At 41.0% G+C, this 27,054-nt stretch overlaps 1 protein-coding gene across 1 annotated transcript; it reads left to right on the top strand.

Annotated features, from left to right (window-relative positions):
• Positions 1 to 1,281: 1,281 nt before the first annotated feature.
• LOC309837694 (myosin-2) lies at positions 1,282 to 27,054 on the top strand. The gene is made up of 40 exons (XM_082678440.1): positions 1,282 to 1,374; positions 1,525 to 1,567; positions 3,016 to 3,239; positions 3,329 to 3,472; positions 4,993 to 5,149; positions 6,139 to 6,166; positions 6,250 to 6,364; positions 6,451 to 6,543; positions 7,174 to 7,237; positions 7,357 to 7,455; positions 7,915 to 8,018; positions 8,600 to 8,738; positions 9,408 to 9,526; positions 9,615 to 9,764; positions 10,875 to 11,045; positions 11,172 to 11,481; positions 11,946 to 12,025; positions 12,884 to 12,971; positions 13,063 to 13,180; positions 13,831 to 13,954; positions 14,043 to 14,179; positions 16,009 to 16,264; positions 17,835 to 18,077; positions 18,191 to 18,367; positions 18,450 to 18,595; positions 18,679 to 18,769; positions 18,855 to 19,244; positions 20,375 to 20,501; positions 21,195 to 21,313; positions 21,455 to 21,651; positions 22,369 to 22,552; positions 22,634 to 22,799; positions 22,902 to 23,026; positions 23,194 to 23,502; positions 23,590 to 23,793; positions 24,123 to 24,248; positions 24,339 to 24,509; positions 24,593 to 24,697; positions 24,817 to 24,912; positions 26,770 to 27,054. The coding sequence occupies exons 3-40, from the start codon at positions 3,036 to 3,038 to the stop codon at positions 26,920 to 26,922; spliced, it is 5,829 nt and encodes a 1,942-aa protein (XP_082534566.1). The 5' UTR covers positions 1,282 to 1,374; positions 1,525 to 1,567; positions 3,016 to 3,035; the 3' UTR covers positions 26,923 to 27,054.

Consider the following 27,054-nt stretch of genomic DNA (forward strand, 5'->3'; position numbering starts at 1 on the left):
GTGCCCTTCCAGTAGTGACCAGCCTAGATGCAGGATGAATCCTCTAACGCGTGGATGTTTTAAAGATTAGGGCTTCATCATCTTTTGAAATATTTGATATAAAAAAAGAGTTCAAGTGGATTCAAAATTTATTCTCATTATCCTACAAATTTCAGCATTATATTTGTCAATGAAGGAAAAACTATAAATTTTTAAAATACAATTTCAACAGTTGTAAAAAAAATATATATATGGTTTTACATTTTTATAGCCTTCTTGGGCAAAGTTTCTCCACAGTGGTAATTATTAAGAATGCACATACTCTATGCCCTCTTTAAAAATTTCTGATCAGGAAACGTGTCATTACTTCAAGTACAAAGTCAGATATAAATAACTTTTGTTCATGGCACCTAGCTGAAATTTCTCCTTAAAAAAAGAAAATTGGAAGTGTTAGACACATTCAGTATTTAATATATTCCTTAATGCTATGTATATTATATTTATGTTACATAAATAAAGACACGTTCTCACCACGGCCTTTATTTATATACATAACCAAATCACGCCCACGTTTTTCTAGCACGCTACACGAAGGTTATCATTTTTTTCTCCAGTGTGCTCACATGAAAAATATTGAAAAGTACTCCCTAAAAGCACCTTTAAATATTCAGCCTTTCTTTTTGCAGGCAAGTCAAATGAGTAGGTGGACAGGAAATAGTGTGCTGTGTAAGGACTAGCTTGGGCAAAAGCAGAACAGTGAGAGAGTAAGGGTATTCCCAAAACTACAAGAATATTGGAAGGGAGGACTTTCTTTTTAAATCGCTCAAGGCACATAGCTTAATTTTGCAGGGCTGGAAGAAAAAGATCGACAGGTAAAAATTAACCCTCACAAAATTAAAATAAATATTTGTCCTTTATTTCTATCATTTCATCTGTTAAGTATGTAAAGTGATGCAACACAACCCCAAAAGACATGCCCAGCAAGGCCAGGAGGAATTTATGAGAGAAGCCAGGTATTCTCGCTGCCCCGCCACTGCCTTTAACCACCAGTGTGAACCTTCCTTTCAGATCATCTTCTCAAATTATCCATAAGAGATTTATCCACATACTCAATAAGAAAAATATTTCTAATTATATCCAACCATTCTTAACATGAATGAGATTTATGTGGGGATACAAGACTGCCAAGACTTTTTTTGCCAAACAATTCCTTTTGACTTAAGAAAGAAGAAGCAGCTGCATTGTTTCCATAGCTATCCATATAAAGGAGCCCTTGGAATGAGGCTGACTCGTCCTGCTTTAAAAAGCTCCAAGGTAAGTGGGAACAGGACCGGACTTTCAGGAGGAACACTGGCTAGCTACACCGCCCAGTGTCAGCTGCAGCTGCTGGCTGGGGTACTGCTCTTTCTGATACTGCACATTTTACGTCCATGACTTTTGTTGCCTTCTGTTTACAACAGCAAGTAATGCCACAAATGGGATTTTTGTTTTGCTTTGTTTTCTTTTTGGTTAACTAATCAAGTACTCTTTCCTTTTCTTTTATAGAACTGTCTCACTTCCAGGCTGCATCTTCTCACTTGCTAACAAGGTAAGATTTGGACTAACCAGTCCCTGGAGGAGAAGGCGAGAACCTCTAGAAGAGATTTGTGTCATTTAGCAACCTTTGAGAAAGTGATTGTCTCAGGAAATATACCTTAACAACTGTATTTCAGGAAAGGTGTGGGAGAAGGAGACGGAGGACTTGCCTTTTAGATTGATGCACCTAGTCTTAGGACTCAGGCACTGGTGGGACAATATTTTTACAAGAGAACAGTTGTTAATAGAATATTATTTTGTTTCTGTAGGAAAAAAAAATCTGCGCTAAGATTCCCTGGCTAAAAATCTCAAATTTGATAAAAATGTGTCCTGCTTTTAGAATTCATTTAGCAAACATGATATCTAACAAATGAGAAGTACCTAGGAAAATGCTTCTTTTACTTCTTTAAAGACTTTTAAAAAGTTACTTTATCCAGTGCTGAGTGCTGTATGAAACCAAAACACTATGAAATTTTTGTTACATAGATAGTAAAGATATTAGTCTGCCCCACTACTACACACTGCATTTCTAAAGAGAGAGACTGGTGGGAAGATGATTAAAATGAGTTTCAAGTAATTTGATCACGTAATGACTGAAGTAGCATCCTCTGCTAAACCTTTCATTCTACTGATGCCACTGGCAACCTGCTGACAACACAGAATGGGGCAGCCGGAGCCTGCCTCTTTTGGAAGGAAATGTGGAATAGCAGAGGGAGACTTTAATGTGGAAGAATGAGGATAATGTCTGCTGTGGCTTTTATCCTCAATTAGTTTAACTGGGTTAAACTGATTAACGGGATTTAATATGCAAAGAAATTATGTTAGAGAAACTCTACTAAGCACCCAGCTAAAAAAAAAAAATAGTAAACACAATTATAATCCGACTCGCCGCCAAGTCCACTGAACATGAGCACTTCTAGCTGAACGTCTCACGGAGAACATAAAGTTCTCTTACGTTATATGGCAGGAAATAGAATTCTCTTGCATTATAATAAATGACATTTTATATCTAGTAGCCTCAACTATTTCAATTTGCTTTCTCAGTCATTATTTTAACTTTTCTTTTTCAAAGTGTCTTCACTCTGTCTCATGGGTTGTGGATTCAGAAAGGCAATATTATAATCCCTATTCTAAAGATGGAGACACTGAGGTTCAGAAAGATCAGGTGCAAGCCCAGATCACAAGCTCCTTAGCAGCATCCACCACCCAGCCCTCTTATTAGAATGTCATTCTTGAAGGATGAAAGAAGAAAAAAGCCACTGTGTACAATGCTGGGTACACAGTGACCCCTGATGCCTCTGAGTCCTTGTAATATGTTTGTTTCAATAACTGTAGCGTGGAGTACAGTGCACCTGCCTGATGGAATTTTCAACTGGGCCTCTGAAATATCATCAAGATAGAGATTTATGGATATAGATGACAATCCGGAATCTCTAGTATGAAATGTTTCATCTCCTTTAGGACCTCTGAGTTCAGCAGCCATGAGTTCAGACCAGGAAATGGCCGTTTTTGGGGAGGCCGCTCCTTACCTCCGAAAGTCTGAAAAGGAGCGCATTGAGGCCCAGAATAGGCCCTTTGACGCCAAGTCATCTGTCTTTGTGGTCGAGCCCAAGGAATCCTTTGTCAAAGGGACTATCCAGAGCAGAGAAGGTGGGAAAGTGACAGTGAAGACCGAAGGAGGAGCAGTGAGTAGAGTCCCAGGAGCCAACCACATTCTACTGATTATTTTGTGTGGTCACTCAGTTGACAAACAGTTACCCTTCCTGTTTACCAGACTCTGACAGTGAAAGATGACCAAGTCTTCCCCATGAACCCTCCCAAGTTTGACAAGATCGAGGACATGGCCATGATGACCCACCTGCACGAGCCAGGAGTGCTGTACAACCTCAAAGAGCGTTACACAGCCTGGATGATCTACGTGAGTGCCCCCCACCCCCAAAGTGGGCTTTATCACTGGACCCTGTCAGCCCATTATAGTATAAATGGGTTACAAGTAGTGACTCATTGCGCTCTCACTAGTAATGTCACTAGTTAAAAGGCTCACGGTTGCTGCTGTAAGGCTCAACCCAACAGCTGGCACTTAATCCTTTGTCTTCTCATCCAAAGCCAGGCAAGGCCGTTGTCCACAAGGACTGGGTTTGCCAGAGAGCCCTTGAACAAACGCTAGAGCAGCTACTGTTTATATCTCAACCACGTGCTTACATCTCCCCTCATCCCCATTCCTGATGCAGAATCATTCAGAAGGAAAATATAAACTCATGTATTAACACTTAAAAATAATGTTTCTAAAGACCAATTTTCACTCCTCCAAAATAACCACAATTTGTATCTCTGTGTTCTGGTCCCTTCTGGGTGGAATGCCTCTTTGATGAAAACTTCCCAACTTCCCCAGGCAAAGTTGGATGTCATGTCCTGTTGTTTCTGTCTCTGCAATAACACTGACAATGTTTTTCCACCATCAGTCATTTACGTGTCTGTCTCCTACGTAGACTGAAAGTTCCTCAAGGAACAACATCTCATTTATGTTTCATTCTTAGGGCCTTGCAGAGGCTTTGCACATAATACAAACTCAGTAGTACTTTCTAATTGAATCTATTATGTTAGGCTGACATTTCTGTACAGGGTTTTTTTGTTTTTTGTTTTTTGTTTTCTGGCCGTATCATACAGCTTGCAGGATCTTAGTTCTCTAACCAGGGATCAAACCCGCGCCCCCTACAACGGGAGCTCAGAGTCCTAACCACTGGACCGTCAAGGAATTCCTGTCATTTCTGTATAGTTTAGCCACTGCTACTAGTCAGCTGGACAACACCTACACAAGTGTACCTGGTGTTTAGAGTCAGCATCCATTCTGATTGGTTTGTACTTATCCTAGACCAGTTGTCAAAGATTTTGGAAATCCATCTGTTGTAATCATAACGTATTTACATCATTTTGTGTTCTGTATCTTTATAACTCAGTAGTATTTTACAAATATCTCCCCAGTACTGCTGCATACCTTCATGTGTGCCTTTTTAAATGACTGGATCACAGTATCTTAAGAAGATTTTCCATATTGTTGAGTACTTCGGTACCAAATTTATGTTTTTATGAATTTGAATATCTTAATGCTACAAAGGAAATATATGCCCATTTTCTAAACTACAGTAAAAAATGTCTTATACTACATTTAAAAAACCCCACAACTTTGGAGCTCCTGCTATGTGAAAATCACTGTGACAAATCCCAAAAGGAATAATGAGAAGTCTAAGCTATAGTCCCTTCCCTCAAGGATTCTGCTGTCTTGTTGAACCTTTCAACTAGTTTTTGTGCTGATGCCTTGAAGACATGTAGAGCACTTAATTAAAGTGTTCCTTTTAGTGAAAATTCATTTAATGAGTTAATTGCACAAATCACAGGAAAGGTGTTCAGCTAGTTATTCTTTCTTACTCCCTTGCATAGACCTACTCGGGCCTCTTCTGTGTCACCGTCAACCCCTACAAGTGGCTGCCGGTGTACAACCCTGAGGTGGTGGCTGCCTACCGAGGCAAAAAGCGCCAGGAGGCCCCGCCCCACATCTTCTCCATCTCTGACAACGCCTACCAGTTCATGCTGACTGGTGAGTTGGATGTTTTGTGCATCTTTTTAGAATAGAACCATAGGAGAAAGAGACTCTACCCGTCTCAGCACACTCTTTGAGGTGGTCCCCTAAATGCTATTGCCCTTTGCCCAGAACCAACCTAAACACACTCCAGATTTTAAGGTGTATCTGGTATTAAAACAGTTATACCGTACATCTTATTCCTAGAATATTGTCTCAGCTAGGTCAGTCTAAGGTACAAAGGTAACCTGGGGAAAGGGCTGAAAGATTTCCCCTTCAGAGAGAGTAAAACAACAAAATGAACTTTTACTTTCCCTAAAAATATGACTAAGGCCATGATTATTTCCAAAGGTACCACCTTTACCATATTTACTCCTTCTCACGCACTAAAAATATCTCTAATGCCTATTTTTCATTACTTCTTGTACCTACAATAAACATGTTACTAACTTGTCATCTAAATCCACCTGAAAACCCCAAAGTCCACTTTCAGTGAGTATTTAGTGGTGGAGTATAAAAAGAGAAAGTCTGCTGCTTCTTTGCAGCGTTCTGTTTCAATGGCAGTCTGTACACTAATGTGCGGCGGGGGTGGGCACAGGGAGCAGGAGAGAGCAGTGCTGGCAAAGGTGCTAGGCCTAGGGCCGCCAAGTCCTCGGGACTGCTGAAAAATTCCAAGTCCATGGGGCTTCCCTGGTGGCGCAGTGGTTGAGAGTCTGCCTGCCGATGCAGGGGACACGGGTTCGTGCCCCGGTCCGGGAAGATCACACATGCCGCGGGGCGGCTGGGCCCGTGAGCCATGGCCGCTGAGCCTGCGCGTCCGGAGCCTGTGATCCGCAACGGGAGAGGCCACAGCAGTGAGAGGCCCGCGTACCGCAAAAAAAAAAATACTAAGTCCATGCCATTTTATGTACTCTCCATTTACAAATATTGGGTTGGCCAAAATGTTCGTTCAGGTTTTTCCGTAAGATGTTAGGCAGTACTGACCGTCCTTAATCTCTCTTTTGTAGACCGTGAGAATCAGTCAATCCTGATCACGTAAGTAGATTTGATGCTTTCTTTTCATGACTGCAATAGCTACCAGCTGTGGGACCCCTACTGACTTGGTTTTTATTTGACAGCGGAGAATCTGGGGCTGGGAAGACTGTGAACACGAAGCGTGTCATCCAGTACTTTGCAACAATTGCAGTCACTGGCGAGAAGAGGAAGGAGGAAGGTAGTAGTGGCAAAATGCAGGTGGGTCTGATTGCCACGTCAGGATCCAAGCTGTCTAGTAAGAAACTCCCGAGCCCCACATGTGAGGAATGCTCTTGCCTTTGCAGGGGACTCTGGAAGATCAAATCATCAGTGCCAACCCCCTGCTTGAGGCCTTTGGCAACGCCAAGACCGTGAGGAATGATAACTCCTCTCGCTTTGTAAGTCTCTTGGACACTATTACAGACACTGCACACTGGTCAAAATTTATGGGATGTTTGTGAATACATTCTCTGAGTCTTTTTCATTCCATTCTAATTTAATTATATTATACCATGGCTCTTTCCTTTTCCTCTGAGCATGTAATAACATGGATCCAAGTTCTGTCTAAAAAGATATATGACCCGGGCTTCCCCGGTGGTGCAGTGGTTGAGAGTCTGCCTGCCGATTCAGGGGACATGGGTTCATGCCCCGGTCCGGGAGAATCCCACATGCCGCGGAGCGGCTGGGCCCGTGAGCCATGGCCGCTGAGCCTGCACGTCCGGAGCCTGTGCTCCGCAACGGGAGAGGCCACAACAGTGAGAAGCCCGCGTACCACAAAAAAAAAAAAAAAAAAGATATATGACCCTATATCTGAGTTCATCTTTCACTATTTACAATTATCCACAATTTTTAAATTTTAAAGATAAAATTATCTTACCTAAAAAATAGGAGATACACCTTTTTCTACCTGAAACAAATTGTCTCTGAATTGATTTAATATTAAAATGTCAGCACTTCAAGTGTTCTGAGTTTCTCAAAGATTTGATATGATTCAAAAACAAAGTAGTAATGTTAATTTTTCTTTCAAGGGTAAATTCATTAGAATTCACTTTGGCACTACAGGAAAACTGGCTTCTGCTGATATTGAAACATGTAAGTGCTTGCATATACCTTACAATAATTTCTGTTTCTTATGACCTATAATATTGACTAAAATTTGCATCTCATATGAATTTTTACATTTTTCCTCTTTGTCATTTATTTCCTTCCAGATCTGTTAGAGAAGTCTAGAGTTACTTTCCAGCTTAAGGCTGAAAGGAGCTATCATATTTTTTATCAGATCACATCCAACAAGAAACCAGAACTAATTGGTAAGAAACGTAATAATTCCTTTCCAAAATTACTACACCCGCACCTAGCAATGCCTGGTCCAACTCAGTATTCCACGATGGAATTTTGTCAACTGTACATATTGTCTTGATTTTGAAAACAGCTTTGTAAGTTTGGTAAAAATTTATGTGTGCTCATTATAAAAATTCAAAGGGAAAACTGAAAATAACACCTCCAAATCCTATCACTATGAAAATAATCACTATAAACACTTGGATGAATATCATTCCAGTCATTTTCTGTAGATATATCTTTACAAATAGATACATACATACAGTAACTGGAATCACAGTTACATGCTCTTCCGTAATCTCTTTTTTTCATTGGGCAATAACATATCACGGCTTTTTCCATCCTAGTGCCTTAGAATTTGTCTAGAAATCTGTTATTTTAATGAAGAGGATATTTCTGCTTACCTTTTCTCTGTTCCATGTACTTAGAAATGCTTCTGATTACCACCAACCCATTTGATTTCCCATTCGTCAGTCAAGGGGAGATCAGCGTGCCCAGCATTGATGATCAGGAAGAATTGATGGCCACGGATGTAAGTAGAACACAAGAAAATTAGAATGATTATTTGGGGTCAGAGCAACGGTCCCGCTAGATAAATCCTCAGTTTCTCGTAGAAATCACAAAAGAAGATTCAAAGATGGGCGTGGATGTGCCACCTGGAGTCAACTGAAAAGACTGGGATGTGCCCCTGCAACATCTCACTTGCCCATGATAGTCTTTTAAAGAACTATCCTTTCCGAATTTCCCTAAACCATTTTTTAATAATCTACTTGCATTAAATCCATACCACCTCTCAAAATAGTAAGTTTACTATCCTTGTTCTCTATTTTAAGTTTACTTTTTGCATCTTCAGAGAGTATGCGCCTGTGATTCCAATGCTCTGTGCTGGCTTCCAGTTGACTAGCTCCCTAGACACCCAATCTAAGGAGTTCCTTGCTCCCATCAGTACTGGTAGTTTCCTCAGTCTGACCAACAAATCAGGAATTATCCAAATGTGAACTATTAATAGTAAACATATTAACTATTAACTATAAACATGTTAACTATTAACATAACAACATAACCAGGTTATGGATCATAACCTGACAGTCATTCTATTGGTTGTGTTGGCAGAGTGCTATTGATATTTTGGGCTTTACTAATGATGAGAAGATCTCTATCTACAAGCTCACGGGGGCTGTGATGCATTATGGAAACTTGAAATTTAAGCAAAAGCAGCGTGAGGAGCAAGCGGAGCCAGATGGCACTGAAGGTATCAACTGAGTATCCACCTGACTTCATGTCTGTTTGAAAATCACACTCTTTTTAAAAAAAAATTATTTATTTAATTTATTTATTTTTGGCTGCATTGGGTCTCCGTTGCTGCGTGCGGGCTTTCTCTAGTTGCAGTGAGCAGGGGCTTCTCATTGCGGTGGCTCCTCTTGTTGCAGAGCACAGGCTATAGGCACACGGGCTTCAGTAGTTGTGGCACGTGGGCTCAGCAGTTGTGGTTCAAGGGCTTAGTTGCTCCGCGGCATGTGGGATCTTCCCGGACCAGGGATCGAACCTGTGTCCCCTGCATTGGCAGGTGGATTCTTAACTACTGCACCACCAGGGAAGCCCGAAAATCACATTCTTAACTTGTTACCCTTGAGCTTTCCTGGGAAGACAAATTCATTTCCAAGAATTGCATTTGAAAATATACCTATATAAGATATGTGCGGCATGGGTATTAGACATATGTCCCTACAATTTCTGAAGTTCTTTAGGGAACACTACCCATAACCAAGGTCTTGAAGTTAGTGAAAAAAATGGGCAAGAATACTCAAAAAGATATTCTGAAAACACTGCACAAAATGCCTGTAGCTTAAAAAATTTTTTTTTATTTGAGGAAGCGGGTTGCTTTGGGCCATAACATCATTCTATCCTTTCTTCCTTTCAGTTGCTGACAAGGCAGCCTACCTCCAGAGTCTGAACTCTGCTGACCTGCTCAAAGCCCTCTGCAACCCCAGGGTCAAGGTCGGCAATGAGTACGTCACCAAAGGCCAGACTGTAGAGCAGGTACGTACATAATTCAAATTCACAGCCAGGGATGCAAGCATTTTATGGTCCTCTATGAACCTCAAGGGATACACCTTCGTCTTTCAAGGTGTACAATGCAGTGGGCGCCCTGGCCAGAGCTGTCTATGAAAAGATGTTCCTGTGGATGGTCACCCGCATCAACCAGCAGCTGGACACCAAGCAGCCCAGGCAGTACTTCATCGGGGTCTTGGACATCGCTGGCTTTGAGATCTTTGATGTGAGTTGGTAGTACGCTGCTAAGGGGTTTTTACAGTAAAGCAATGGAAACATCAATAAGAAGAAATCTGTGAATATTATAACCTTTTATTACCAATGTCAAAAAGTTATGCTAAAATTTAAAAGACACTGATTGGGCAGCTAATCATTTATTGTAGTGGCAATCCCACTTCTATAAGAAATAAGCTACTTACTGAGGACTCTTTAACTTGCTACATGATCCAAAGGGAGTTGGGAATTAGGTTGTTGTAGTGAGGGGTTTAAAAATCCCACAATGCAAAGTGGAGTTAATATAAAAATATCAAAATAAACCTGTGCAGTGCATAATATGCTCTGAATATATGGTAGGGAAACCATTCAGAAACACTTAGGCAGATAATAAGAGCTGAGAAAAGGTCAGCAATTTAGAGTCAGCATTAATAAATTCAATGCAAGGAACTCTTAATTCTCATCAATGTGATATGGGATAAAAACTCATATTTGATTATAAGACACATTTTTCCTGCTTATAGTTTTAAAGAAGTTTATCTTTTTCTAATTATAAATGCAAAACTTAGGCATGGCAGAAATTATGGAAAATGAAGGAAAAGGAGTCCATATTAATTCTGCTATTTATATCTAGTTAATGTTAACATTTTGGCTTTTAAAAAAATATGAGTGTGTGTTAATATACTGTACATAATATTTGGAATCTTGATTTTTTTCGCTTCACATCAAAGAGTAGGGGTGGCAATTATTGCTCCCTTGCAATGCTGACCATGATGGCTTCCACACAAGACTCCTCCCAGTCAGCTTCTAATGGGTTTCAAATTAGCTGTTAAATGAGTCAACAGAAAATGCAGAAGATGATGGGAATAAACATGGAATGATTAAGTAGGAACTCAGAAAAACACCTGAGTCAATTTAAGCAAGTGCAAGAAAGGAGAGTTAATAATGATGATGATTTAGGATTTTGTATAAAATGGCAGCAGAGGAAACAGTAGATTTCACAGCCCCCCAAGGACTTTGATACCCATAATCTAAAGGCTAGTCTACATTTTTAAATTAAGAAGCCCTATATCTTAAACTGCTCAATTTGCTAAGAGAAAAGTAAACGCATCCATTTATTTAGTTCAACAGCCTGGAGCAGCTGTGCATCAACTTCACCAACGAGAAGCTGCAGCAGTTCTTCAACCACCACATGTTCGTGCTGGAGCAGGAGGAGTACAAGAAGGAGGGCATCGAGTGGGAGTTCATCGACTTCGGGATGGACCTGGCCGCCTGCATTGAGCTCATCGAGAAGGTCCGTTTCAAGTTTTAGAAACTATGTTTTGTGAGAACTAAATTATTCACTGCACCTTGTTTAATTCTATAGACAAAGAAAAATGCTTATATAGAATTGTAACTTTGTGCTGTGGTCTGCTTCCAGCCGATGGGCATCTTCTCCATCCTGGAAGAGGAGTGCATGTTCCCCAAGGCCACAGACACCTCCTTCAAGAACAAGCTGTATGAACAGCATCTTGGAAAGTCTGCCAACTTCCAAAAACCCAAGGTGGTTAAAGGCAAGGCCGAGGGCCACTTCTCACTGGTGCATTACGCCGGCATCGTGGACTACAACATTACTGGCTGGCTGGACAAGAACAAGGACCCCCTGAACGAGACGGTGGTCGGGCTGTACCAGAAGTCTGCAATGAAGACTCTAGCTTACCTCTTCTCTAGGGCTCAAAGTGCTGAAGCAGGTAATGCTCAAAAAAATCCCAACATGTTCTCCTGATACTACAAAATGTGATGTTAGATTGAGGCTAGTGATATCATAGCCTAGGCTGAAGTGCTGCAGGGCCAAATCTATTGTGCCTCCAAGTCCTGAGTAAGTAGGCTGCATTGTGATTATACATTCACTCCAGCACTGATGGAGGCCCTACTGCAAAGAGTCAGAAAGGAACTTTCAACATCTCAACCAATGAAAAGGCTTGGCTTCTATGATTCTCTCCTGCTTTTTCCTCCGTATCTGCTGGTTATTGAGTACCACTGAAAAGTGGATGCAAACTTAGTTGACATGTAAGATTCATTCAGGCTCAAACAGAGAGGTCATCTGTGTTGGAAAAATGTTCCATGTGAGCACAGAAATCAACAAATAGGCAAGAAATAGCCCTGTCAATTCAAAACTATGTTTGAATGACAACTTTTCTTATTTGTTCTCCAGAGGCGGGTGGCGGTGGGAGTGCCAAGAGAGGTGGTAAGAAGAAGGGCTCTTCTTTCCAGACCGTGTCTGCCCTTTTCAGAGTAAGAAACAAACTGTTTTTGACACTCTTGTTATTTTGGGAATTAGTTTTTAAAAGCACAAAGCCTTCTCTCCACAAGTCATTTAGGAAAGGACTGACCTTAACTAATGGCTTCTGTTCATCTAGCTTTGAAGAGAAGAGCTTTAAATTACTCAGAAATTATCAGGTCATCTTTCATGCTAAGCCAAATAATAAAAAATATTTTATAGGAAATGTTATAAAACGTAATGCTCTGCTATGCATAATCTAGTTGAGTCATGCAAATAAGCAATGGCACGTGCTCCAAGAGACTAAATCATCAGTAGGACTAATGAAAATCTAACAGCTAGGCCTTAAGGAACCTAATATGGTATCCATGTTCATAATCTAGTCAATTCTCAATTTAACTGGTAGGACTGTTCCCCCTATAGATAATCTTTATGCCCTAGAAGTTGACAGAGTTGGAAAGGGGAAGCTATATTTATGAGAATAAGTCCAAATGTAGTGTAGGCTTGTATTTCCTTCCTGGAGAACCACAGAGTTTGGTAGAAGGGTGACCATCCAGGATGGGAAGGCAATGGCTTTGTAAATGTACGTGGGTGGCCAGGGACAAGGGTAGGAAGGAGGACGGTGCTTGCATACACTGAGAAGAATCACCTGACAGCCTGCTTTATATGTGTAACTCCTGCCAACTCAAGTGGAGAAAGAGGTATTGAGGAGGAAACTGCATCTCAGGAAAAGTTTACCAAGGTGGTACCTTAAGTTAAAATGGTCCAGAAGGATCATTCAACTCAGCCATGGACATTGATTTTATAGACATCACCACATGCTCATAACCATGTCTAAATCTTAGATAACAGGATTTTCCCTGATTTCACAGGAGAATCTGAACAAGCTGATGACCAACCTCAGGAGTACCCATCCTCACTTTGTGCGGTGCATCATCCCCAATGAAACAAAAACGCCTGGTAAGAAGTTCTAGAGTGGAAGCACAAAGCATGACTGCCATACCTCCTTTTAACAAAACTCTGCAGTGAAATAAATATGGGGTTTTTTTAGGGGCCATGGAGCATGAGCTTGTCCTGCACCAGCTGAGGTGTAACGGTGTGCTGGAGGGCATCCGCATCTGTAGGAAGGGGTTCCCAAGCAGAATCCTGTATGCAGACTTCAAACAGAGGTCAGACTCTCCTAATTATGGTGTTTCCTGGAGTTTAGTGTAAATATATTTAGTGAAAGCAAAACAATTTAGTGAAAACTGTGCCTTTGTTATTTTTAATTTGCTACAAAAAGAGTAAAAAATTATAAGCCTCAAAACACCTTTAAAACACAGATATACCACATACTAAGCACTCTAGAGACTTTTCACTGGATTTACCATGCTCCTGGGCTTAGCTCATAGATGTCTACATTAACGTCAATAATTATGAGAACAACCATTTTTGAGTGCTTGATATGTTTGGATTATTTCATTTAATCCTTCCAAAACCTCAGCAGAGGGAAGCACTATCAACAGCAAATGCATCTAGCAAGGATAATATGTTACATTGTGTTGCTCACCTACACACTATGGGAACAAAACTGTAGAATACTTTCCTGAGAACAGGGTCTGATGAGGCAGAAAGGAAAGTTGCAACTGTGCAGGAAGGTAAAATGGAATAAAAATAGACAGTAGATACTAGATTGACCATCTATGTATACAACGTCCTTCCTGTGAAGAAAGAATAATTGTTTTAAAGCTCTGGGTTTTTTTAATGGATCATTTAATACTTAGCTACTACTAGTCTCATCAATAAACCAAGTTTTAAAAAACTATATTTACTTTACCAGATACAAGGTATTAAATGCAAGTGCAATCCCTGAAGGACAATTCATTGACAGCAAGAAGGCTTCTGAGAAGCTCCTTGGGTCCATCGACATTGACCACACCCAGTATAAATTTGGTCACACCAAGGTAATAGTCTCTAAGGCCCACCAGACACTATGCCTGTCCCTTTGGAGTCTGTGTAAAGTTTCTGATCTGCAACTCTGCCCACACACAGGTCTTCTTCAAAGCTGGCCTTCTGGGGCTCCTAGAGGAGATGCGAGATGACAAGCTGGCCCAGCTGATGACTCGAACCCAGGCCAGGTGCAGAGGGTTCTTGGCAAGAGTGGAGTACCAGAAGATGGTGGAGAGGAGGTATACAAACATATTGCTTGTCTCCTCACATCCTTCAGAAGCATATTTGAGGTGGCTTACAGTTAAGGCTCAGATATGATAAGGCCACCAGAGTAAGAAGGAATGAATAAGAGTCTGATGCTGAAGTGGAGATATACATGTACCAGAAAAGTTAAGGTAGGAATCATCACCACAGAATACATCGAATACTCGGGTAAAAAATAAAAAAGAGAGGGAAGCATAATAAAAAAGAGAGATGTGTAGGTCTTATCTAACAAGAGAAAACATACCATTGAGTAAGCAGAGACAAAGTGTTGCCCTAGCATTTGGTTCTAATATGAATTTACTGGGTAGATCATTAAATAAGATACACTGAACTGCATAGCAGACAGTATTTTCAACAGTGGTTGTACTCAACATGCAGAAACAACTTCTTCATCTGATCGTTTCTATTATTGAATTATTATGATTTAAATTATTAAGGGCAAAATTGGTGAAAAATATTTTTTCAGTAAGTTAATACAATTTCACTGAGGTACCTGGCTTTTTAGTGATCTAATTTGATGCAGGGACAGAGTTCTAAGACTACGAGTCAGGTGTCTCAAACTGCAGGACGCATATGAACGGGATCCATAGGGAGAAATGCATTTTATATTGCCACCTGTATATCCATGCATACATGTATGTGTGTGTAAATATATAAATAATTTACATGGAACAGATTTTCTATCACCTGTAGTTCTGCTAATATCTTTTACTGTATTCTATTTCATTAAAAATAATAAGTTTGGTCATGAACGTATATATATATTTATATAGAGAGATATATGTAGATATATATATAGATATATATTGGGGCAATTAATTGCCCATATATGAAGGTAATTAATTTTTAAAAATAATTTAGACGAAAACAAATGTGATGAGATTAGAGTAGAATGCAAAAATCATACAACATTAAAATATAAAACCAGAGATTTTTCAAAGAAATTCTGAGTTTTTAATGAGTCCCTTTATCCCATGTCCCACATCCCTGAGGGGTCTGGTTCCCCCTTCACTGCTCTCAGTGGCATTCACGTAGGAAAGTTTGCAAAGCACTAAAGCAGAGCAGTACTTCTCAGAGGGTGGTCCTTGGACCTACACCATCAGCATCTCTTGCAAACTTGTTAAAAATGCAAATTTTAGACCCCACCTCATATCTGCAGAATCTGAATCTCTGGGGAAAGGGTCCAGGAACCAGTATTTGATGAGATGAGATCATTAAGACACTAGATGAGGGACTTCCCTGGTGGCGCAGTGGTTAAGAATCCGCCTGCCAATGCAGGGGACACGGGTTCGATCCCTGGTCTGGGAAGATCCCACATGCCGCGGAGCAACTAAGCCCGTGCACCACAACTACTAAGCCTGCGCTCTAGAGCCTGCGATCCACAACTACTGAGCCTGCGTACCACAACTACTGAAGCCCGTGCGCCTAGAGCCTGTGCTCCGCAACAAGAGAAGCCACCACAATGAGAAGCCTGCGCGCCGCAACGAAGAGTAGCCTCTGCTTGTCACAACTAGAGAAAGCCCACACGCAGCAATGAAGACCCAACACAGCCAAAAAAATAAAATAAATTAAAAAAAAAGAGGTTAATGATTCTTATGCACACCAAAGTTTGAGAAGCACCAACGTAGAGAAAGGAATGATTAATGAGTCCTTGACCACCATCCCCAAATATAATTTCTTTCATCTGTGCTTTTGAAAGTAGGTGAGGAACATGGTGGAAGGCAGAACCTCCAACTCTCACTGCCAAGATTTCATCTCATTTCATCATCCACACAATATCTAATTTGCACCAATTAAATTTCAGGGAGTCTCTCTTCTGCATCCAGTACAACATCCGAGCCTTCATGAACGTCAAGCACTGGCCCTGGATGAAACTCTTCTTCAAGATCAAGCCCCTGCTGAAGAGTGCGGAGACGGAGAAGGAGATGGCCAACATGAAGGAAGAGTTCGAGAGAACTAAAGAAGAACTTGCCAAGTCAGAGGCAAAAAGGAAGGAACTGGAGGAAAAGATGGTGTCACTGTTGAAAGAAAAAAATGACTTGCAGCTCCAAGTTCAGGCTGTAAGTAGTGGTATCATCCTGTGCACTGCTAATCAGGACGCAAGCGCTATGACTCTAGCCACAACTAGAGGCAGGGAGTTGGGTAGTCAGTGTGAGAGACACTCACTGGAGGGAGAAGGTTAAAGCACTCTGATGGTACTAATGAAGTCCTTATTCCTTCATCACCCAATAAATGCCCCCAAACCAGAACCAGGGCAATGAGCTAGAACTGACCATTTTCTTCCATTCTGTACAATTTCATCAAACTACAGGGTTTACAACTTCTTTTCCCTATGAAGACAGTCCTTGAAAGTGATTTTAACATGAAGCTAGCCCAAATAAAATATTAAGGAGAGGATAGCATGGAGAGAGTGATTTGTTTTCTCTGAAACTTCCCTGAACTTCTAGATGTCTATATGTCTATGGGTCTTAAATCACAGCTGTATAGCTGACAAATGACAGTATTCTACATCAATTTTTATTGAATTATTGTTTTTGATCTCCAAAACTGAGATTTGCTCTTTCCAATCCGTCTCCATAGTCAGTGCTGTAGCACATCACACCCGGGTTGCTGCATCAGTACCTAACTCGCTCTGCCTACCCCCAACTCTCTCCCTCCATCCAGCCTGCTGCTACTCCCAATCCAAGTGTTTTAGAATTGCTTCCATCAACTCTGAAATGTAATTTATGAGACTGTCTTTCATTTGGAGTGAACTGAATTGGTCTGGTATAATTTACTCATCACAAAATCGTATGTGTTTCCTGCTGATTAAGATTGGTCTCTTCTGTCAAGTTTGGGCAGTGTAATAATTCCTTCTTTTAGATTACAGAAGGGAAAAGAGCTGTTTTTCTGTCCCCACCCCTTTCAAATCTATCCTGAATTCTCTTCTCTTGTCCCTAGATAATCACTTAGACTCCGTCCTACACCACTATACTCACTACCTGGCTATGTGCGGCACATTTTATTCTTTTATGTATTCAAAGACTGGTATGGAGGCTCACTGATGAATGTATCTATCAATTTCTCTCTCATTTCCTGTCCACCCCCAACCCTCTTAAGTAGAAACATAGGTTGCTAGGAATTTCTTGATCACTGTATGCCTCAGATAGAATTTAGGGCATCTTAACCAGGATCATCTGCCAAGACTACGAAGGGAAATAATCCAGTGGCAGCTCCATCCAGAGTTTCTCCCGCTGGAACCCCTTCTCTCCCCCTGATCCTTCTCCCAATATATTCATCTCTACAAGACCAAATCCTACCCATTCTCAAAGCCCAACTCAAATGCCACTTCATTCATGAAACCATATCGGATACAACTTCTCTGATCTCTTACGTCACTAACTGGTTTCTGAATTAATGGTAGCTTGTTGGGGTTAAGTTTTCTAATCTACTGTAGAATATACTCTTCTAAAGGAACAGGACAATATCTGATACATTTTGTTTTTCTCACAATGTGAAGCGTCCTGCATCACACACAGCAGGTGGTTCATAAAAGTTTAAGCCAAAGAACCAATAGTGGTGATTTACACTGTTATCATTGTGAAATACTTCATTCTTACTTCCCAATTTTGATTTTGTTGCCAATTCAAGGAAGCTGAAGGCTTGGCTGATGCAGAGGAAAGATGTGACCAACTGATCAAAACCAAAATCCAGCTCGAGGCCAAAATCAAGGAGGTGACTGAGAGAGCTGAGGATGAGGAAGAGATCAATGCTGAGCTGACGGCCAAGAAGAGGAAACTGGAGGACGAATGTTCGGAACTGAAGAAAGACATAGATGACCTTGAGCTGACACTGGCCAAGGTTGAGAAGGAGAAACATGCCACAGAAAATAAGGTAGGAAACGTATACAAGGAAAGTTTACTTTTTTATTATTATTAGGGAATACAAGCATAAAACTGAAGCCACCAAAATGTAACATGTAATGCAAAGTGTTTTTACTTCCTAAGGTGAAAAACCTCACAGAAGAGATGGCAGGTCTGGATGAAAACATCGCAAAGCTGACCAAGGAGAAGAAGGCCCTCCAGGAGGCCCACCAGCAGACCCTGGATGACCTGCAGGCAGAAGAGGACAAAGTGAACACTCTGACCAAAGCTAAAACCAAGCTAGAGCAGCAAGTGGATGACGTAAGTCTAGGATTAGCAAGGAACTTATTTTCTTTGAAAGGAAGCTAAGCAATCCTTTTGACTCAACATTATTTGTATTTAGCTTGAAGGGTCTTTGGAGCAAGAAAAGAAACTTCGCATGGACCTAGAAAGGGCTAAGAGGAAACTTGAAGGTGACCTCAAGTTGGCCCAAGAGTCCATAATGGACATTGAAAATGAGAAACAACAACTTGATGAAAAGCTCAAAAAGTAAGTATGAAAGAATTGCTTATGAACTTGCTTCCAATGTTGCATATGAACTCAACTGTTATCCTCTGCTACTTTGCAAAAAGGAAAGAGTTTGAAATCAGCAATTTGCAAAGCAAGATTGAAGATGAACAAGCACTTGGCATTCAACTGCAGAAGAAGATCAAAGAGCTGCAAGTAAGTTCATATTTCCATCAGTCTGGCTCAAAGAGGCACAGTTACGACATAAAAAGGCTAAAATTGAGCTTTTCCCCACTGCCAGGCCCGCATCGAGGAGCTGGAGGAGGAGATCGAGGCAGAGCGGGCCTCCCGCGCCAAAGCAGAGAAGCAGCGCTCGGACCTCTCCCGGGAGCTGGAGGAGATCAGCGAGCGGCTGGAAGAGGCCGGCGGGGCCACTTCGGTCCAGATCGAGATGAACAAGAAGCGGGAGGCCGAGTTCCAGAAAATGCGCAGGGACCTGGAGGAGGCCACCCTGCAGCACGAGGCCACGGCAGCTACGCTGAGGAAGAAGCACGCGGACAGTGTGGCCGAGCTGGGGGAGCAGATTGACAACCTGCAGAGGGTCAAGCAGAAGCTGGAGAAGGAGAAGAGTGAGATGAAGATGGAGATTGATGACCTTGCTAGCAACGTGGAAACTGTCTCCAAAGCCAAGGTACCGCAGTCTGAGAAATTGTTATTAACAACAATGACCCTTTATGTGCATGTCACAGTTTGCACAGGGCCCTTTACACACAACATGTCGTTTGTTCTTTGTAGTAATCCAGGAGGTAAGCAAGAAAGATGTTAGTATTTGTATTATTTCCACTTAATCATATGAAGAAACTAATATTGAAAGAAGTTAATAAGCGCATCGGCCCCATGACACTACTAACAAATGACAGCACCAGCAGTGAGCGTCGGTTGTGAGTGTTCTCTTCTCCAACTGGAGAACACAGGTCTCCAAAATTCTCAATTATCCAATAAGCAAAGTTTCACAGTACATAAAAACAATCAAGTATTTATAAACATGCTTTTAGAAAACGTGCCATTCAATTCTCAAAAAATCTTAAATTTAGTACATGATCTTTTTTTATTATAGGCATACCTCAGAGATACTGCGGGTTTGGTTTCAGACCACCACAATAAAGCAACTATCAAAATAAAGCAAGTCACGCAAATGTCTTGGTTTCCCAGTGCATATAGAAGTTATGTTTACACTATTCTGTAGCCTATTAAGTGTGCAGTAGCATTATGTCTAAAAAATATATACATCCCTTAATTTAAAAATACTTTATTGCTAAAAAAGTGCTAACCATCATCTGAGCCTTCAACGAGTCATAGTAGTAACATCAAAGATCACTGATCACAGATCACTGTAACAAATACAATAATGAAAAAGTTTGAATATTGTGAGAATTACCAAAATGTGATGCAGAGACACGAAGTGGGCAAATGCTATTGGGAAAATGGCGCTGACAGACTTATTGGACACAGGGTTGCCACAAACCTTCAATTTGTAAACAAACAAACAAACCAAAAAAAACACACTATCTGTGAAGAGCAGCAAAATGAGGTATGCCTGGAATACTGAACAAAGCTTCACAATTAGCTTTTTAAAAACCCCAATGTATAGTTTCAACTTAGGACAGCAATCATAAAATATATAGAAAAAATTCTAATATATCGTATTACATATAAAAAAATTTATTTTATATGTCAAAATAAATCTTTTTCTGTTTTAGAAGAAATAGCAAAATATTATTAAAATGTCTTCATTTGCTTCTTCTACTTTTTCTCTCGCAGGGAAATCTAGAGAAGATGTGCCGCACCCTGGAAGACCAAGTGAGCGAGCTGAAATCGAAGGAGGAAGAGCAACAGCGGCTGATCAATGACCTGACAACTCAGAGGGGACGCCTGCAGACAGAATCTGGTAACTCTCTCCTCTATGAGGCCTAAAAGTGGAGATGATGTGGTCAAAAACAACTGATATCGTGATGTGAGAGCCTAATAAAAGCAACTGAGAATATGTGTGATTCACCAAACAGCTCAGGCTCTCATCCTACATGCAAGGTCACTTGGGGACAGTGCTGGAGATGAAGACTTCCACAGGACTGGGTCAAGCTCTGCTCCACAAAGGCCTTGAGGATTTGGTCACATGGAGGGGATGCTTGGTATCAGGAGTCACTCCAGCATGGGTCCAGGGCTTCTGTTTTAGACTAAGCTTCTTTTTGTCTAGATCAGAGTGAACCAAATTCCTGAATAGGGCAATGGATAACCCAGTCCCTCAAATGTCTTATGAAACAGGGACAATGTAGAATTAGACATTTTAGCTACCGTCTTTGACAGTTATCAACAGGTTTTGCACGATATTATATAACCCTGAAAGAATCAGTTATGGAGAGAACAAAGAGAATTTAAGCTGTATTTATTCATTCAGGTTAATATGTAAGTTTCACCATAAAGATGAGAAATCTGACACTAGCATGAAGGTGTCAACAGAGAATTGAATCACCTGGGTACTCAACTGGAAGGCAGTGTTGAGAGTTTAAACTCATTTCTAATATGGGCTTTTGCAAAACTTTTCCTTTGCTTTAAAAAGTGGTGCCATTCCTTCTGCCTACAGGTGAGCTTTCACGTCAGCTAGATGAGAAAGAATCTTTGGTGTCTCAGCTATCAAGGGGCAAGCAAGCATTTACTCAACAGACTGAGGAATTAAAGAGGCAACTTGAAGAGGAGATAAAGGTAACTATCGTTCTAAGACTCATTTTTTTCCCCTAACCTGACCCTAACTGGAGTCCATTACACCAACTTTAAAAAGGTTTTGAAACTTAATAATTAAACAATTAAACGTACAGTAAAAAGAAGGTGTAACTACCTCCACAGGCCAAGAGCGCCCTGGCCCACGCCCTGCAGTCCTCCCGCCACGACTGTGACCTGCTGCGGGAACAGTATGAGGAGGAGCAGGAAGCCAAGGCCGAGATGCAGAGGGCGCTGTCCAAGGCCAACAGTGAGGTGGCCCAGTGGAGGACCAAATACGAGACGGACGCCATCCAGCGCACGGAGGAGCTGGAGGAGGCCAAGTATGTGCACAGATAGGAGAAAATGTGCAGAGAACACTGGATGTTGAATCAGAAAGACACAATCTTTGAAGATTCAGTGAATTAGCCCATAAACGTTCATTAATTAACTCCTACTTGCCAGGCACTATCAGGCCCTGAGAATAAGACATGAATAAAGCAAACACCATCACTACCCTCCTAGCCTCAACTCTAGGCTAGGAAACAAAGAATAACAAGTAATTATACAGATAATCAGCCTTATTGCTGGTTGTCAAGCACACCAAGCTCATTGCTGCTTCAGGTATTTGCAGTTGTTGGCCCCTCTGTGTCTGGAATACTCTCCCCCCAGATCTCCCTCTGGCTCACTCTGACTTCTTTTAGATCTTGACTCAAATGTTACCTCCTCGGAGAGGACTTCCCTGAGTATCTAGAATAGTTGGCCACGCCATACTCCATTTTATTTTCCTTCACTGCACTTATATCTGCAAGATGTTGTTATGCATTTTCTCACTTGCTTATTGTTTCTCACTTGTTTGGAAGCTTCACGAGGCAGGGACCTTTTCTGTCCTGTTCACTGCTGTGTACTCAGCATCTGGTTCATAAAAGAAGCTCATCAATATTTGTTGAGTGAATGATTGGATATTTTTAATATGAAGTTCCCCATACTTTTCAGCATGGTAATAGTTCATAATTCTTGGTTTGGTTCACTTCTTTCTACAAACATACATAATCTTCAAGGAAGAAGCTGGCCCAGCGGCTGCAGGCTGCTGAAGAACACGTAGAAGCCGTGAACGCCAAATGCGCTTCCCTTGAGAAGACCAAGCAGCGGCTCCAGAATGAGGTCGAGGACCTCATGCTCGATGTGGAGAGGACAAACGCTGCCTGCGCAGCTCTGGACAAAAAGCAAAGGAACTTCGATAAGGTAGTTTCTACAGCAGTCTCTGCTCTCCACCATTGTCCTCTATCCTTTCCAGGAGGTAACCACTCTTGGTGGGTGTTTCAGGTCCTGGCAGAATGGAAACAGAAGTATGAGGAAACTCATGTCGAGCTCGAGGCCGCTCAGAAGGAGGCCCGCTTTCTTGGCACTGAGCTGTTCAAGATGAAGAACGCCTACGAGGAGTCCTTGGATCAGCTAGAAACTTTGAAACGAGAGAACAAAAACTTGCAACGTGAGTCCCTTTCACTTTCAATAATTTTCATGCCTTGGAGGAACCTTCCTCTTATGTCCTCTGTCTCATCAAACCTCTACCTGTCTTTTACCCAAACAACAGAGGAGATTTCTGACCTCACTGAGCAGATTGCAGAAGGAGGGAAACATATACATGAACTGGAGAAAATAAAGAAACAAGTGGAACAAGAAAAGTCTGAAATTCAGGCTGCTTTAGAAGAGGCAGAGGTACATGTCAAAAATGTGCATTGTAAACAGATTCAAAAAAAAAATTAGGACTAGCCACATATATTGAACAGAAAAAGAAATAGCACAAAATTAGTGGAAGGAACATGTGCAGAAAAACTTCTGAATGCTTCCATTCCCTGCTAATGTCACCCCTTGCTGTCATTAAGGCATCCCTTGAACACGAGGAGGGGAAGATCCTGCGCATCCAGCTGGAGTTGAACCAAGTCAAGTCTGAAGTTGACAGGAAAATTGCTGAAAAGGATGAGGAAATTGACCAGCTGAAGAGGAACCACATTAGAGTCGTGGAGTCCATGCAGAGCACGCTGGATGCTGAGATCCGGAGCAGAAATGATGCCATCAGGCTCAAGAAGAAGATGGAGGGAGACCTCAATGAAATGGAAATCCAGCTGAACCACGCCAACCGCACGGCTGCTGAGGCCCTGAAGAACTACAGGAACACCCAAGCCATCCTCAAGGTAAATGGGCTCAGGAGATGGTCCCAGGGCAGTTGGGGTGACTGCAGCCCTGAGAACAAGGTGTCTCAATGATCATTCATTCCACAGGATACCCAGCTCCACCTGGATGATGCTCTCCGGGGCCAAGAGGACCTGAAGGAGCAGCTGGCGATCGTGGAGCGCAGAGCCAACCTGCTGCAGGCCGAGATCGAGGAGCTGCGGGCCACCCTGGAGCAGACGGAGAGGAGCAGGAAGATGGCGGAGCAGGAGCTCCTGGATGCCAGCGAGCGCGTCCAGCTCCTGCACACCCAGGTGAGTATAACATAAAAGTAAAAAATACAGTGGACTGGAAATGAAATTCTTGCTCAAATCTTAGTACTATCTAAAAATGTATTCATAATGTTTTATGGAGGTTAAAAGTTTAAAATATCTTTGGATTAACAATATTTTTGTTTATATGAACTGTGACATTCAGAGTTGACTGTCTTGTAAAAGTATATTGTCAACTCAGATAATTTATGGAACAAGAAGGGATACTAATTAGTTACCTTAATTAATTAGTTTGTGGGTTCATTAGAACATTGGACATTGTAATTTTGCTCTCATGTACTCAGTATTTCTAAATTTGATATTTTAACCAGAACACCAGCCTGATCAACACGAAAAAGAAGCTGGAGACAGACATCTCCCAAATCCAGGGAGAGATGGAGGACATTATCCAAGAAGCTCGCAATGCAGAAGAGAAGGCCAAGAAGGCCATCACTGACGTGAGCAGAGGGCCACACGGGGGTGGTCAAGTTAGAATCTTGATGGGCTGTCTCAGCTCTCTCTACTGGTTTTATTTTACTGCTAATTAGGCGGCCATGATGGCCGAGGAGCTGAAGAAGGAGCAGGACACCAGTGCCCACCTGGAGCGCATGAAGAAGAACCTGGAGCAGACGGTGAAGGACCTGCAGCACCGCCTGGACGAGGCTGAGCAGCTGGCCCTGAAGGGCGGGAAGAAGCAGATCCAGAAGCTGGAGGCCAGGGTGGGTCTCTCAATATCTATCTATTTCCATTTGTTCCCAATGCCTTACTGGATCAAAGTTCTTAAGAGCCTACTCATTCGCAGGTGCGTGAGCTGGAAGGAGAGGTTGAGAGTGAGCAAAAGCGTAGTGCGGAAGCTGTCAAGGGCCTGCGCAAACATGAGAGGAGAGTGAAGGAACTCACCTACCAGGTACAGCAACCGTTTTTATCAGCTAAACACTCCTTGCATATACAGGAAACACTCACATGAGATGATCCAACAGTCATGTGCTTTTGAAGTAAGGCCCTGTGGTTTTTATCATCTTTCAGACGGAAGAAGATCGGAAAAATATACTCAGGCTTCAGGACTTGGTAGATAAACTTCAGGCAAAAGTGAAATCTTACAAGAGACAAGCTGAGGAGGCTGTAAGTATCCTTAAGACAGAGGGAAGGGAGAAGTCCTCTCAAGAAAAACTAATAAATAAATAATTAGATTTACTATTTACTTCTTGTAGTAAATAAGCTGTTTGCTTCATAGAAGACTGTGTACTTCTTAAAAACGTTTGCATGTTTTTAACTCATTGCTTACTATTTGTAATATTAATAGATTGATTTTTAAAGTTAACATTCAATCCACAAAGAATCAAAAAATTTCAAAGCAGAAATAATACAGGCCACATTCTCTAGCCACAGTGTGATAAAGTTGTAAAGTAACGAGAACATATAAACAAAAATTTCCAAGCACTTAAATGTTAAAAAACTAACTTTCCTAAAAAATGTTTGGATTAAATTAAATAAAAACATAATTACTGAATGATTTTTAACTGTAAATAAAATTTCAAGGAAGAAGTCTAGAATTTATAAGTCTAGAATGTAACCAAAGCTGTCCTTGAAGGACAATTCATTGCTTTATATGCTTTCATTATGAATCAAGAATTTTAAAAAATGAAGAAAACTGACAGTCCTATAAAGAAATCATAAATAATAATAAAATAACAAAAGTAAGAGGTGTTGATAAAGATAAAGGTAGAAATTAATGAATTAGATTAGAGTATTCTATTTTCTAATTTGATAATCTCACTAACATCTAGGGAATTAATAAAATAAATACACTTATAACTAGATTAATCAAGGAAAAAGTGAGAGAAAATACAAACTCACAACATTACAAATGAGAAATGGGACAAACCATACAGGTAGAAAGGTTATTTTTAAATGTAAAATATAAATCTGTTAAGACAGTTAAAATCTTAAAGAAATAAGAGAATATAAATTATTAAGTTGGCTGAATAAGTTATTTCAGAAATACTTCTGAAACTAGACTCAGGTCCAGATATGTCTTTCAAAATTTCAAGGAACAGATAATCCCTGATTCCAGAGCATGGGAAAAGATGAAAAGATTTCCAAATCATTTTAAGAAGCTTGCATAACCTGCATACCAAAACCTGTCCAAAAGAGAATAGGGGGGAAGATACTAAAGGCAGTTTTATTCATGAGTATAGTTATAGCAACCCTTACTTTTATTAAGGAGACTGTCGGGACTTCTCTGGCAGTCCACTGGTTAAGACTCTGTGCTCCCAATGCAGGGGGCCTGGGTTCGATCCCTGGTCAGGGAACTAGATCCCATATGCATGCCACAACTAAGAGTTCACATGCCACAACTAAGGAGCTCGCCTGCTGCAACTAAGATCCGGTGCAACCAAATAAGAATAAATAAATAAATATTAAGGAGACTGTCCATCAGTGATTAAATAGGCTTAATTCCTACAAAGTAAGGATTACTTAATATTAAGGAGTCTGTCAATAGAATCATTACATCCAAAGTAGGAGAAAAAAAGTGATTGTTTTGAAATGTGCCAAAATGATATATGATAAAATTCAACATTTATTTCAATATAAAGAAGGTATTAAGAAATTCATCCTAATGATAAAGAATATCTAATTCAAGAGAATAGTCATCTTCCAGCAAGCATTAACAAGCATGATTTTATCCTTGCCTTCTTCTCTGCTCTTATATTTTTCTTACTCTAATTGTAGTACATATTTTTTTTCCACCTTTTGGTTGCAAAAGTAGAGTTGCGATTATTTATGAGACATGAAGCCCCAAATAAATCATAAAGTTAATTTTAATGATAAGCAAAATTCAGAAGGTGGTAAGACAATAAGGTTTCCCACTGGGTATTTTAACTTTTCTGCAGATGGCAAGTCCTTTCTTCCCTTAGGCCTACAGAGTCTAGAAAGATGCCCGGTATGGGTGCCTCACAATTCCATTTTTATTCTCAGGAGGAACAATCCAATACAAATCTATCTAAATTCCGCAAGCTCCAGCATGAACTGGAGGAGGCAGAGGAAAGAGCTGACATTGCTGAGTCCCAGGTCAACAAGCTGCGGGTGAAGAGCCGGGAGGTTCACACGAAAGTCATAAGTGAAGAGTGATCATGTCCTGACGCTATGGAATGACTGGAGAGAAGCACAAAATGTGAAGTCTTTGGTCATTTCTCTCTGTAATTATTGTCTATCCTGCCCTACTGCAAAAGAAATAAAGAGCGTAGGGCACTGTGCAAGCAA

The sequence above is a fragment of the Grampus griseus genome (genome assembly GCF_964374135.1).
Source record: "Grampus griseus genome assembly, chromosome: 20".
Classification (NCBI taxonomy): domain Eukaryota; kingdom Metazoa; phylum Chordata; class Mammalia; order Artiodactyla; family Delphinidae; genus Grampus; species Grampus griseus.